Source organism: Oncorhynchus kisutch, linkage group LG1 (assembly GCF_002021735.2).
Source record: "Oncorhynchus kisutch isolate 150728-3 linkage group LG1, Okis_V2, whole genome shotgun sequence".
Taxonomy (NCBI): Eukaryota; Metazoa; Chordata; class Actinopteri; order Salmoniformes; family Salmonidae; genus Oncorhynchus; species Oncorhynchus kisutch.
In genome coordinates, this window is record NC_034174.2 from 12,076,224 (window position 1) to 12,091,118 (window position 14,895).

Consider the following 14,895-nt stretch of genomic DNA (forward strand, 5'->3'; position numbering starts at 1 on the left):
AATGACTGGCACTGAAACCCTTGACCGTCTACACGTTTTGTTATGTTACAGCCTTATTCTAAAATTGATGAAATTGTTTTTTTTTTCCCCTCATCAAATCTACACACAATACCCCATAATGCCAAAGCAAAAATAGGTTTTTAGAAAATGGTCCAAATGTATAAAAAAAAAAATATATCACATTCAGAACCTTTACTCAGTACTTTGTTGAAGCACATTTGTCAGCGATTACAGCCTTGAGTTTTCTTGGGTATGACACTACAAGCTTGGCACACCTGTATTTGGGGAATTTCTCCCATTCTCCTCTGCAGATCCTATCAAGCCCTTTCAGGTTGGATGGGGAGTGTCGCTGCACAGCTATTTTCAGGTCTCTCCAGAGATGTTCGATCAGTGCTGCAGACAAGGTTGTCCTTCTGGAAAGTTCTCCCATCTCCACAGATTAACTCTGGAGCTCTGTCAGAGTGACCATTGGGTTCTTGGTCACCTCCCTGACCAAGGCCCTTCTCCCCCGATTGCTCAGTTTGGCCAGGCTGCCAGCTCTAAGAAGACTCGAGGCGGTTTCAAACTGCTTCCATTTAAGAATGATGGAGGCCACTCTGTTCTTGGGGACCTTCAATACTTCCCCAGGTCTGTTCCTTGACACAATCCTGTCTCAGAGCTCTATGGACAATTCCTTCGACCTCATGGCTTTGTTTTTGCTCTGACATGCACTGTCAACTGTGGGACCTTATATAGACAGTTGTGTGCCTTTCCACATCATGTCCAAGCAATTGAATAGGTGGACTCCAATGAAGTTGTAGAAACATCTCAAGGTTGATCAATGGAAACAGGATGCACCGGAGCTCAATTTAGAGTCTTATAGCAAAGGGTCTGAATACTGATGTAAAGAAGGGATTTTTATTAATTTTTTTCTGTACATTTTCAAACATTTCTAAAAACCTGTTTTCACTTTGTCATTACGGGGTATTGTGTGTAGATTGATGACCACATTTGTTAATTTAATCCATTTTTGAATACGGCTGTAACTTTAACAAAATGGGGGAAAAGGGGTCTGAATCAAGGGGTCTGAATACTTTCCGAATGCGCTGTATACTGAAGACCCCATAAGACTGAATTCGATTTTTCTCTTTAAGAGTTGAATAACAGTATATTTCCCAAGTTTCAAATAAAGACATTTAGTTTATGAAATTGCTCCTAAAATGGACACCCCTGTCCACTCCTCTGATGGAGACCAAAAAAATGCAGAACTGCTGTTGTCAAATATATGATCAAATAGTGTGGGTACTCCTGGGGCGGTGAACATATTACCGCAACACCGGCTTTCTCCAAGCTCTGATGCTGCTGACGGTCATTAGTAGTCTACCAAGATTGCTGCTTGCTACTCAGCACTCGATTGTCCCTCTAATCACTCTGACATCAATGCAAATGTAATCAAAAATGTAATCAAACACTTCATGAGAGCCCATGAGCTCCTGTTGCGCAACATTTCTATAGGCTATGCATATAGAGGAGAATCCCATCAGCTTTCTATAGGCTAGGCCTACTATATTTATTTCTCATTCTCATTTATTTTGCTTATCTTTACAACAGTATAGCCTACCTGGCTGGCATGAAAATAAACCCCACGGGGAAAAGCGTCCTCCATTCACTATTTAAGTGCATAGTAGATGACATGTATTTTTTCCCCGCTGACCCTGTTTCAATACAGGTGCATGATAATGATCCATTCTGAAATCAAAACACATTTCACAGATATATTATTTAGTATATGTAAAGACAAGATGAAATCAAGAATAGTCTGATGGTTGACAATATTAGCTTATCACTAATATTGATAGGCTGATATTGCAAGAAATAATCCCTTTTTTTGTAAATTTTTCTAATCATAGTCACACGCCTCATGTAGCCTAGTCCATAGTCCTATATGTTTTAATAAGGTTAGTATCACACCTCATGTAGCCTAGCCCATAGTCCTGTAAGGTTAGTATCACACCTCATGTAGCCTAGCCCATAGTCCTATAAGGTTAGTATCACACCTCATGTAGCCTAGCCCATAGTCCTATAAGGTTAGTATCACACCTCATGTAGCCTAGTCCATAGGTCTATAAGGTTAGTATCACACCTCATGTAGCCTAGCCCATAGGCCTATATGTTTCAATAAGGTTAGTATCACACCTCATGTAGCCTAGCCCATAGGCCTATAAGGTTAGTATCACACCTCATGTAGCCTAGCCCATAGGCCTATAAGGTTAGTATCACACCTCATGTAGCCTAGCCCATAGGCCTATAAGGTTAGTATCACACCTCATGTAGCCTAGCCCATAGGCCTATAAGGTTAGTATCACACCTCATGTAGCCTAGCCCATAGGCCTATAAGGTTAGTATCACACCTCATGTAGCCTAGTCCATAGGTCTATATGTTTTGATATGGTTTGTATCACATCTAAAGTGGCCAAATATTTTCTTAAAATGAAGTACATTCATCTGCTTTACAAGGGGTGGTAGAGCCTAACTGGCATACATACTTAAGCAGTGCGTGAGTCTCAAGTTCGGGGAAGATAGCAAAAGGTTGGTGGTTGAAGATATCCCTCTAGTGGTGTGGGGGCTGTGCTTTGGCAAAGTGGGTGGGGTTATATCCTTCCTGTTTGGCCCTGTCCGGGGGTGTCCTCGGATGGGGCCACAGTGTCTCCTGACCCCTCCTGTCTCAGCCTCCAGTATTTATGCTGCAGTAGTTTATGTGTCGGGGGGCTAGGGTCCGTTTGTTATATCTGGAGTACTTCTCCTGTCCTATTCGGTGTCCTGCGTTCTCTAATTCTCTCCTTCTCTCTTTCTTTCTCTCTCTCAGAGGACCTGAGCCCTAGGACCATGCCCCAGGACTACCTGACATGATGACTCCTTGCTGTCCCCAGTCCACCTGGCCATGCTGCTGCTCCAGTTTCAACTGTTCTGCCTTATTATTATTCGACCATGCTGGTCATTTATGAACATTTGAACATCTTGGCCATGTTCTGTTATAATCTCCACCTGGCACAGCCAGAAGAGGACTGGCCACCCCACATATGCTCTCTCTAATTCTCTTTCTTTCTCTCTCTCGGAGGACCTGAGCCCTAGGACCATGCCCCAGGACTACCTGACATGACTCCTTGCTGTCCCCAGTCCATCTGACCATGATGCTGCTCCAGTTTCAACTGTTCTGCCTTATTATTATACGACCATGCTGGTCATTTATGAACATTTGAACATCTTGGCCATGTTCTGTTATAATCTCCACCTGGCACAGCCAGAAGAGGACTGGCCACCCCACATAGCCTGGTTCCTCTCTAGGTTTCTTCCTAGGTTTTGGCCTTTCTAGGGAGTTTTTCCTAGCCACCGTGCTTCTACACCTGCATTGCTTGCTGTTTGGGGTTTTAGGCTGGGTTTCTGTACAGCACTTTGAGATATCAGCTGATGTACGAAGGGCTATATAAATACATTTGATTTGATTTGAAGAAAATGTTGTGCATTAAAATGCACCTTTATAATAAAAGCATTACATACATAATAGCATTTGAAAGTCACTTTTGAAAATGGCCTACTGCCATGTGTGCATTGCTGCGCTTATAATGTGATGAAATAGCCTAATAGTTTATCACATTTTAAGATAAACGTTCCGATCTGTTGCTTCAGTCTCATCGCGTAAAAAAGCTTTTTTAATGCTAGTGGTTGTAATAATTTGGGATCTATCACATCCCACAACTGTCCCAGACTATGTTTGGAATATTCATTTCTCGCAAAGAATAGAATAAGTCAACTTTTGTACTATGGGGAATAGTAGATTGACATAGGTTAGTGCTTTTGCTGTTCATTAGGCCTACTCATCTTGTTGGTTGACAAAAAGTAAATGTGGACTCTTCTTCCAATATCTTCAATATGTACGTCGGAATTGGATAAGAAGTTGTGTTCCCGAAGTGTTGCTCTTCACTTGTAGCTTGTGAGAACGACCTGAGCCATGTGAGTGAGGGGTGCTTCGAAGCATGTAGCTATCAGTGAGAAAGGAGCATCGGGTACTGGCCGCATTTGGCCACAACTTGTTTTAGGGTGCATCTGGGAAATTCGAGGCATTGTCAAGCGCTTGTCAAATTGTGAATGAGAGACTGATGAAGTGTGTAGACAACAGCCAGCGCAAAAAAAACCAAAGCAGAGCACATGCCTTTCAAGCAACTTTTTTCAAATGATCATTAGTCTCATCATGCAGCCTTACAATGTATTAAAAATCAAAACATATAGCCCAACGTTTGTTGAACAACTAAAGTTACATTATTCATTTTAAATTAAGCATATAGGAGTATCTATTTGTTTGTTAACCACTCAAAACAGAATAGCACATGTGCACACCCCTCAAATCATTTGGAGAAAACATCCTTTATCTTTTATTCAGCTTTGTTCAATTGTATTCTTCATAATATAAAATAATGACACGGAATTCTAACCAAATTTTGTCCACAAAAATTAACTATTATAGCCACAGCCACATGGCATAGCCAGATCAGGACCTAACATGAGGACAACTCAGAGTATGCAATTCAGTTCTTCTGAAATACACTACATTTTCTTCACATCATGTTTCTTTAGACCTGTCTAAAATAATAATGGATTTATTGTGAAGGTGTTGGCTTTATTACATGGATTTAATAGACTTTTTAAAATGTAGATGTTCCAAAGGTCTGCATCAGTGTCTTGTAGGCTATATGTGGAAACCAGGAGATGCTAAATGTGTTTATGTTAATTGACGGTCAATTACCGTGAGACCGGCAGTTATTTGCTTGACAATCACCGGCTGACGAGATGTCATGACCGCCACAGCCCTAGTGAGCATACACAGCCCTAGTGAGCATACACAGCCCTAGTGAGCATACACAGCCCTAGGTACTCCCAATATATCTGATCTCTTACACAAGAGTTGTCAAACCTTTTCTATTAGTAAAACAAATTGTTTTGAAAACTACATTTTTAAAAAAACAAGTAAAAGTGTTTTGACACAATTTCAGCACCTTGTATCCTTAAAAAGTAATTTCATTTTTCATAATTTTCAATAAATTAAAATGAAGTAACAAACCAACGTTCTCTCACTTAAAAGAGCATGGTCATCACTACTGGCTCACGGAATTGTCCCAGTTAGAAACACACTACATCTGGTGTTGAAGTCGCAGATGTTTTGTTCAAGCCCAGCACTAACACACCTAATTCAAGTAATCAAGGGTTGATTATTAGAGGAGTTGAAGCAGGTGTGTTAGTGAACTAGTAACCTGGTACGTTTTAAAGGGAAGATCTGGCCTAGTCTAAAATATACACCTTTAGAACACTAACAAATACAGGACAGCGATGCAAAACAACATACAACCATTTGATTAAATAACGCCTTGCCTTCACACAACTTAGAACGTTCACAAAACCCTCTGTGTTCTAAAACAATGACATCAACATTCCTCAGTGTTCTATCAGCCACAGGTCCACAGAGATTCCAAAGTGGATGACATCACTGACATCCATGGGCTTGGTTAACGTACACTGTTCATTTGGGATTCGATGTTTTAGATAGCTAGTACAACTCAGGATGATGGTCTGTATCAAGGCAGTGTCTTTGAAGGCAGTAAAGTGTCGTTATGCGTGTCCAGGTAATGTAAAGTTGTTGTTCCGTTCACTACAAGGGAGGAACAGGAACAGGAGGGAGCCCCAGTCCTTCAGACTGCTTTAGATGGTGTTGGTGGAGCTCAGCTTTACAGATGGTTGCCATGGCGCAGCGCAGAGAGCTGACAGCAGGTGGCTCCTCATCACCTGAAGACACACAAGATGAAGAGATATTCAGCAACTTCTGGAAGCACAACAAACATAATTCAACACAAATGACGTCACTTTAGCAACAGGCCATGGGCCAGATGTAAAATACAGTACTTTAAAATACAATTTATTAGTAGCACAGCTGTTTCAACTAATCAAGGGCTTGATGATTCGTTGAACATGTTGATTTCAGGTGTGCTAGAACAAAGAAAGGGGTGGGAATTAGTGTCTTTTTCCATTTCCACCCCTGAATACTCCCAGTCGGTATTAGACAGAACGTCACGGTCTCCACCCGCCTGTGGGGAAAACAACCTGTGGTTACCTAGGTTACTCCATTGGCTCACAGCAAAAACTTTTTTCAAACACACTTTTTTTGTTGTCTTCTTGTTTCAGTCAATAACAAAACTATATTTACGAAAAGTCCAACATGTAAAAAAATTACTTTTCAACATTGCCTGCTCCCGAGTGTTCTCACTCCTTATAAAAACATAATATTGCCCCTTTTCATGATGGTGATGGCAGCCACATGAGTGAGTGAGGCTCCATTTCCCTACTTGGGAGCGTTGTGGACCGCAGGTCAGGATTTTTGGCCTGGTTACATGTACATTGAACAACAAAGCAGCTTTTCAGCAAGTCTTGTTTTTTCTTAAATATAAAAAAAAACGGACAAAGAAGTTGGATCTTTTACAATGGGGGTCAATGGGAAAGAATGTTTGTCTTTTACAATGGGGGTCAATGGGAAAGAATGTTTGTCTTTTACAATGGGGGTCAATGGGAAAGAATGTTTGTCTTTTACAATGGGGGTCAATGGGAAAGAATGTTTGTCTTTTACAATGGGGGTCAATGGGAAAGAATGTTTGTCTTTTACAATGGGGGTCAATGGGAAAGAATGTTTGTCTTTTACAATGGGGGTCAATGGGAAAGAATGTTTGTCTTTTACAATGGGGGTCAATGGGAAAGAATGTTTGTCTTTTACAATGGGGGTCAATGGGAAAGAATGTTTGTCTTTTACAATGGGGGTCAATGGGAAAGAATGTTTGTCTTTTACAATGGGGGTCAATGGGAAAGAATGTTTGTCTTTTACAATGGGGGTCAATGGGAAAGAATGTTTGTCTTTTACAATGGGGGTCAATGGGAAAGAATGTTTGTCTTTTACAATGGGGGTCAATGGGAAAGAATGTTTGTCTTTTACAATGGGGGTCAATGGGAAAGAATGTTTGTCTTTTACAATGGGGGTCAATGGGAAAGAATGTTTGTCTTTTACAATGGGGGTCAATGGGAAAGAATGTTTGTCTTTTACAATGGGGGTCAATGGGAAAGAATGTTTGTCTTTTACAATGGGGGTCAATGGGAAAGAATGTTTGTCTTTTACAATGGGGGTCAATGGGAAAGAATGTTTGTCTTTTACAATGGGGGTCAATGGGAAAGAATGTTTGTCTTTTACAATGGGGGTCAATGGGAAAGAATGTTTGTCTTTTACAATGGGGGTCAATGGGAAAGAATGTTTGTCTTTTACAATGGGGGTCAATGGGAAAGAATGTTTGTCTTTTACAATGGGGGTCAATGGGAAAGAATGTTTGTCTTTTACAATGGGGGTCAATGGGAAAGAATGTTTGTCTTTTACAATGGGGGTCAATGGGAAAGAATGTTTGTCTTTTACAATGGGGGTCAATGGGAAAGAATGTTTGTCTTTTACAATGGGGGTCAATGGGAAAGAATGTTTGTCTTTTACAATGGGGGTCAATGGGAAAGAATGTTTGTCTTTTACAATGGGGGTCAATGGGAAAGAATGTTTGTCTTTTACAATGGGGGTCAATGGGAAAGAATGTTTGTCTTTTACAATGGGGGTCAATGGGAAAGAATGTTTGTTTTCCCCAATTTGTGGGCGAGGGGAATTGATTATTATGAATATGGACACGGTGTATAAAACAATTCTGTGAAACGACCAGGAGTCCCTCAGCAGTGGTTTGAGAAACTCTGTTATGATGTCAGTCTGACTGACTCATCAGACTGAATCATCTCCGATTCAAATTAGATGACTCATTGTCAATCTGACCAATGGTTCACTATCAGTCCTGCTGTATTTGAATGTGAAAATGTCATACATCATTTTAGGCATTTTTAGGCAACGGGCTTTAAATCCGACTCATTCACAATCTGATTCATGATTCATGACCACATATGGAAGATATGTTTCATGACTATTTGTATGTGAAAATGTCATACAACATCCTTTTAGGCATTTTTCGTCATTGGTCTCTTACCCAGTCCGGAAGAAGATGATTCGCTTTCGGCCAGAGAGGAGGAGTCAGCCTGGTCAGGTGACAGGCCCTCCATGAGGGGGATGGACAGCTCAGAGGAAGGCACTGACGAATCATAGATCCCCGAGTCCCTGGGCATCTCTGGAGGACTGGCCGAGCCGTCCCCAGCCTGAGGAGGGACCACAGGCCTCAGAGACCCCAGACCCAGAGGACCCAGACCAGATGAGGCCCCCGACAGCCCCCCGATCTCCCCCTGAGAGAGGCTGGAGCCGGGCCCAGGCCCCACAGGTCTGTCCAGGGAGCAGTGGGCCAGACTGAGGTTGGGTGGGAGAGACGTGAGCAGCACATTCCTCTTCAGAGTACCCTCACTTTCTGATGGCAACTTAAACAGAACCTCATTGAGCACCAGCCCAGAGTCAAACTTCTCCATGTGAGGTGATGATGACGAAGACGTTCCGGCGGCATCACGCTGCTTCGGAGGAGGGGCTGGGGGGGCAGGCATCAGCTGCCTCTCGAACCAATCAGGCTCCAGAGAAATGTGCTGGTGCATGTTACAGATGGCTACATATAGAGACCGCCCCGACTTGCTCCGGAAGTAGTTCCTCTTGCTGATGTTGAGAGGCTGCGGTTCGCGCTCCGGTAAACTGAGCTGTCGAGAGTGGAGGAGGCTGAACATCTGAGGGAGCTGATCCATAAGCTTAAACTTGGGAGCCAGGCTCAGCATGGTGGGGACATCGCTCTCGTGGGAGTAGTCAAAGTAGATGGCCATGAAACGAGACAGGTCCTGGTCTTTCTGGCACCCCTCACGAAGCTTCTCTGCGATCATTGCCACGGCAACGATGAAGAGCTCTGCTCCACTCGCTGCTGCCGCTGCTGCTCCACCACCTGCTGCTCCACCACCTGCCGGTCCACCATCTGCTCCAAAACAAACCCAATGGACATAAGTCAGTGACTTTGTGGTATCCTTACATTTTGGTAATTTAGCAGAAGTTCTTATCCGGAGCTTTGTTGGGGGTAATGCAATACATATAACCCATTAGAGTATTCAGATGACTTTTTTTGTGGTAATGAGTAACCTAATACATTAGTTTGTCAATTTAAGAAATCAGTTACTTAGTTACTTTTACAATATTATTTCCCTTTTTCTTTGTTGATGAAAATTAAAAATTAAAATCCGTCCCTCCTAGGCTGCACGCTTCCCGTTACAGCGTGAACATTGTTGCGGGTAGCTGGCATGGTAGCTGGCATGGTAGCTGGTAGATAGCTAGCGAGATGGCAGAGACAATAGCCTTTATTGTGGAAGTGTTCACATGACTTTGAATCGGTAGAAGAAAAGTTCAGATGTTACTTGACTGACGATACAAACACAGGATCATCGGGTTCAGGTGCCCCAATTACTGCCTGGTAATAATAACACCTTAGTTAGGTGATCAGGTTATGTACAGTTGATAAGAACGGACATTTCTCCATCTCCGTCTTCACGATAAATATAAAGAAAAGGGCACTACAATTACACAACGTGATCGTATAGTTTTAGATCTCTCTGGCCAGTTCGTATCTGTGTGTAAAACAGATTGGTGGCAAGTTGTATTTGAGCTCTCTTTTTACTGGGCCAGGTGGTTATATTTATTTACTCATGTGTACATAATTCAACAAAATCATTTATATTAAGTATTGTAAAGGATATATTGCATCTGTCATTATTACTTGAGTTGGTATAGCCCAGAGTTAGAATAGGCTACTGGCGGTTAACTATAATGCAGCCCATTTAAAGGTGGTGTGCGCCCTCTACTGGGCATAAAAATGAATGACCAACATGCGCAAGGTATCTTCAGAGGGGTTTTTGTGTTTGGTAATGCAAAAGTAATGCAGCCCATTTAAAGGTGGTGTGCGCCCTCTACTGGGCATAAAAATGAATGACCAACATGCGCAAGGTATCTTCAGAGGGGTTTTTGTGTTTGGTAATGCAAAAGTAATGTAACAAGTTACTTTCCATAAAAGTAACATTCCCCAACACTGATCCAGAGCGATTTACATTCAGGGCATTTAACTAAGGTAGGTAAAACAGGTAGAGCCAGGTAGCCTAGCGGTTAAGAACGGTTAAGAGCGAATCCCTGAGCCTACAAGGTGAACACTTTTGAGAAAGGTAGTTAACCCCCAACAACAACTGCTCCCTGGGCGCCGATGACGTGGCACATGGCATCCTCCCACACCTCTCGGATTCAGAGGGGATGGGTTAAATGCAGAAGACACATTTCGGTTGAATGTATTCAGTTGAGCAACTGACTAGGTCCCTTTCCCTAAAACAACCACAACTTGCAATGAAATGTATGAACCAGCTGTATATTATTTTTTGTTCAACTGTCAAATAAATGAAATCAATCAAACACCTCCAGGGCAAGTTCTGGCTGGTGATTTCCCTCTGCGGTTTTTCTTCTCTACGTAGTACTTAAGGCCCTTGGAGCAGACAGTGATGATGTAGTGAGCCTCATCTATCTGCCGGCTCAGCCAGGACATCTGGCCCTCCTTACAGATCTGCAGGTGCTCCCATAGGTCCAGAGTCACCTAAGACACAATACAGAGGATCAAAGAGGTACGAGGTGTTAAAACAGGTGTTATAACATCACCTCTAGGAATAATTCAACCACAGACAGCAATAGTCAGGCAACGATTATTATCATTATTATGGATTATTTCTACAGAATACTAAACTATTCTTGAGTATGTACTGAGGTATTCCTAGTAATTCGACTACTAGCCAGCAGGTGGCACACAACCCACATTCCAGACTTTCAAGCTTCTGCCATGTAGTCTGTTCACACTCAATTCCCTGGCCTGAGCCAACCCTCAGTTAACCCTTAATAGAGCTAAACTAAGGAGCTATAATCTAGATAAGGGGGTTTGTGCTCCAATTAGCATTATTTCTGAAGCTTAGTGCCTACCTCACAGCCACAGAAGTCCTGGAGGAAGAAGGCGAAGCTCTGTATGACAGCGAGGTGTTTGGGGCAGTCCTTAGTGGAGTAGCAGACAAACACCTTGGTCCGGGGCCATGGCCTGTCTGCATTCAGAGCTGTGGTGTGAGACGATGACTCAGAGCTCTCCTCGTCCAGATGGGAGTAGATGTTCTCTAGATAGATAGAATTAGATTAGATTAGATTGATAGATTGATAGATTGATAGATAAGAAAGATAAGATAGATGGCATATTAATAAAATGTTAATTCCATATAAAAAGGGTGAAAGGAAATGCATTGACACAGCAGCACTGGCCTAATCTACTAAACATAATGTAAGTACATGTTGGAATACTTTAAAAGTTAGACTCGGTAAACAGACAGAATGGAGACTGAATGTAAAATGGAGTGTATTAATATGAAAACACTGATAAAAGCAACATACCTTGTTGTTTCTTGCGGCACATGACGGTGAAGAGTGTAGCAAAGGCAGAAATGATGACCAGAGGAACAGTGATGGCCATGGCTCTGATAGGACCTGCCCACGGGGAGTGGGCTGGACATTATGGTAGAAATTAGAATAAACAAATTAGAATACATTTCATGAATCTGATAGGACCTGCCCACGGGGAGTGGGCTGGACATTATGGTAGAAATTAGAATAAACAAATTAGAATACATTTCATGAATCTGATAGGACCTGCCCAAGGGGAGTGGGCTGGACATTATGGTAGAAATTAGAATAAACAAATTAGAATACATCTCATTAATCTGATAGGACCTGCCCACGGGGAGTGGGCTAGACATTATGGTAGAAATTAGAATATACATTAGAATACATCTCATCAATTCCACTTAGTGCTTGTTTTTAATCCTACAAAGTGTACACAAGACTTGAATACTTTAAGAGAACACTCTTAGGTGATAATAATGTCCTCCAGTCATCAATCAATCACATTTATTTATAAAGCCCTTCTTACATCAGCTGATGTCACAAAGTGCTGTACATAAACCCAGCTTAAAACCCAAAACAGCGAACAATGCAGGTGTAGAAGCACGTCATCCGTGCTTATGTAAAGTAATGAGAGTCTAGTAAAAAGTTATTGGTCCACAGAGAAGTGTGAGGCTATGATGGTATCTAGTGTGTCAGTCCAGAGGCAAGGTAGCTCACCTTGGCTCACGTGGTACTGGGCCTGTCTCCTGGTGGTGTTGGTGTCATCTCGCAGCTGCAGGACAAAATATGTCGGTAAATATGAGCTGCAGGGTTTCTTTATGGTTTAGAATAGTATATCCATAAGCTTTCTTAAGTGTGCTTGTATAATAATCATAATATGCCATAATAGTCACAACCAGGAGAGAATACTGCAGTAGTGTGAGGTCAGAATCCTTACCTCAATCGCATAGGTTCCTGGTATCACATCTTGAAGAACACATGTTGTTTTGGGCAGATTTAACTCCTGTACAAAAAGAGAGTGAAGACGTGCATGATTATCAATGATCAACCATTTTCAACAGCAGCTAAATGTTCCTCCTGAAGGGATGAGTACATGTTACCGACTAAATCAATGCTGTTTCTGCGGTGATAATATCTTCACGTTGAATTTGGTACATAGCTGAGGAGTTTTCTGCATCTATGACTCGGGCTTTAGAATACTGACATAAAGATGGTTTCGTTCCACCTCATGTCCACATAATCCCATTGTTGATGATATAAGCAGATCCTGTTTCAAACCACAGTGAGAGAAGGGACTTGATAGAACTAGCTAGGGGGGGCTTTGGCTTTTCTGCTTTCGTCATTGTTCACAGGCAGAACAACTGTAGGGCTGAGAGAGGACTTGACTGGAAGAGGAAGGGGGGAGATGATAGGTTTTATCTTTCTCTCTCCAACTAAAACAATGCAACCCATTCTGTCAACATGAGAGAGAAAGCCTCTACTCTCCTCCAGGTCTCCTCCAGCCTTGGGTAATGACAATCTGTTCTGCTGCTGGGAAAGTCTTCAGGACCTCAGAGTGGCTCTGACCAGACCTGGCACTCCAACAGGTTAAAGCATATGCTCAAAGTATTTGAAATAAATGTCAAATGCTATTAGAATACAGGTCTGCCTCAGAGTTGTTCTTCGTGTCACTGACAGAGAGAAAGAAAAATAAAGAGAGAAAGAGAGTGAGAGCGAGAGAGCGAGAAAGAAAGAAAGAGAAAGAGCAACAGAGCGCGAAAGAGAGAGCAAGAGAGGAAAGTATGATAAGTCCACAGATGTCTCCCAGGAGGCCATAGATTGTCAGAGAGAAAGAGGCCCAGCAGGCAGAGGCCTGGTAGAGGAGCCCAAGGCAGCAGACACGTCAACACACCGTATCCATACTACATCCTCCTCAGTGTCTGGGAAACACATTAGGAGCAGTATCCATACTACATCCTCCTCAGTGTCTGGGAAACACATTAGGAGCAGTATCCATACTACATCCTCCTCAGTGTCTGGGAAACACATTAGGAGCAGTATCCATACTACATCCTCCTCAGTGTCTGGGAAACACATTAGGAGCAGTATCCATACTACATCCTCCTCAGTGTCTGGGAAACACATTAGGAGCAGTATTCATAAACAGAGTCTTAGACTAGGAGTGCTGATCTATGACCAGGTCCTCCCATTTCCATTTCCTGTATCCAGGTTGCATCACATCCGGCCGTGATTGGGAGTACCATAGGGCGGCGCACAATTGGCCCAGCGTCGTCCGGCTTTGGCCGGGGTAGGCCGTCCTTGTAAATAAGAATTTGTTCTTAACTGACTTGCCTAGTTAAATAAAGGTTAAAATTGTAAAATATAAAAATGTTTTTTTAGGGTAAGCATAAGGCAAAACTGATCCTAGGTCATCGGCACTACTCTGATGAGCTTGATAAATGCAGGCTAAGATGCAGCTCATCATTGCTTAATTATCACTGCTCATAAGAAAGGCCCTGAGATTTTCCTGACCACACGATCTAACCAGGAAAATTTTGAGGCTCTGGAGCATACTTATAATTTCCTTCCTTACCGGTTTGCAGCGTTTGAGCCTGAAGGGTCCCTCCTGTCGTAGTTTGTAGTACAGGTAGTAAACGGTGAAGCCGAAGGTGGAGGGGGCGTGGTCAAAGACAACATGGAGGTTGGTGCCCCGCTGAGAGATGTTGAGGGTCTTGGGCTTCCAGACTGATCACAACCACCAGACAGAAAGAAAGGTATGTATATGAGAAAATAGAGGAATGTCTATATCATTGCAATTAATCACAATGCCTTACACTCAACTCCATTACTATGCAATTATAAGGACATTAGTTGGCTATTTACTATGTAAAATATGTTAATACTATGTTGTTATGTGTTAATAAAGTGTTGTTAATAGCATGATTACAGCATCACACAGGTACAAGAGCAAGTAGATGTACAACGGGGACTCACATGGTTTGCAGACGAGGTTGTCGGGTCCCAGAAGCACTTCACAGGCTGAAAACAAACACACAGCAAAAACAATCAATTACAATGGGAGTCGTCACCGACTGTTGCACTACAGTTACACGACTGTTGCCCTAGTTACACGACTGTTGCCCTAGTTACATGACTGTTGCACTACAATAACACTACAGTTACACGACTGCTGCCCTAGTTACATGACTGTTGCACTACAATAACACTACAGTTACACGACTGTTGCACTAGTTACACGACTGTTGCACTAGTTACACGACTGTTGCACTAGTTACACGACTGTTGCACTAGTTACACGACTGTTGCACTAGTTACACGACTGCTGCACTAGTTACACGACTGTTGCACTAGTTACACGACTGCTGCACTAGTTACACGACTGCTGCACTAGTTACACGACTGTTGCCCTG

The 14,895-nt window shown here is 42.5% G+C and overlaps 1 protein-coding gene across 3 annotated transcripts in view; it reads right to left on the reverse strand.

Annotated features, from left to right (window-relative positions):
* Positions 1-4,382: 4,382 nt before the first annotated feature.
* Positions 4,383-14,895, reverse strand: part of LOC109899539 (interleukin-17 receptor D) — a 54,206-nt gene continuing 43,693 nt past the window's right edge. For all 3 annotated transcript variants that reach the window (XM_031828238.1, XM_031828318.1, XM_031828391.1), the window contains 9 exons: positions 14,459-14,503; positions 14,058-14,209; positions 12,423-12,488; positions 12,203-12,257; positions 11,477-11,587; positions 11,021-11,205; positions 10,469-10,643; positions 8,082-8,993; positions 4,383-5,814 (listed from right to left, as the gene is read on the reverse strand). In XM_031828238.1, the coding sequence (XP_031684098.1) occupies positions 5,681-5,814; positions 8,082-8,993; positions 10,469-10,643; positions 11,021-11,205; positions 11,477-11,587; positions 12,203-12,257; positions 12,423-12,488; positions 14,058-14,209; positions 14,459-14,503 (1,835 nt within the window). In that variant the 3' untranslated portion in view covers positions 4,383-5,680. The remainder of the gene's footprint in view (positions 5,815-8,081; positions 8,994-10,468; positions 10,644-11,020; positions 11,206-11,476; positions 11,588-12,202; positions 12,258-12,422; positions 12,489-14,057; positions 14,210-14,458; positions 14,504-14,895) is intronic.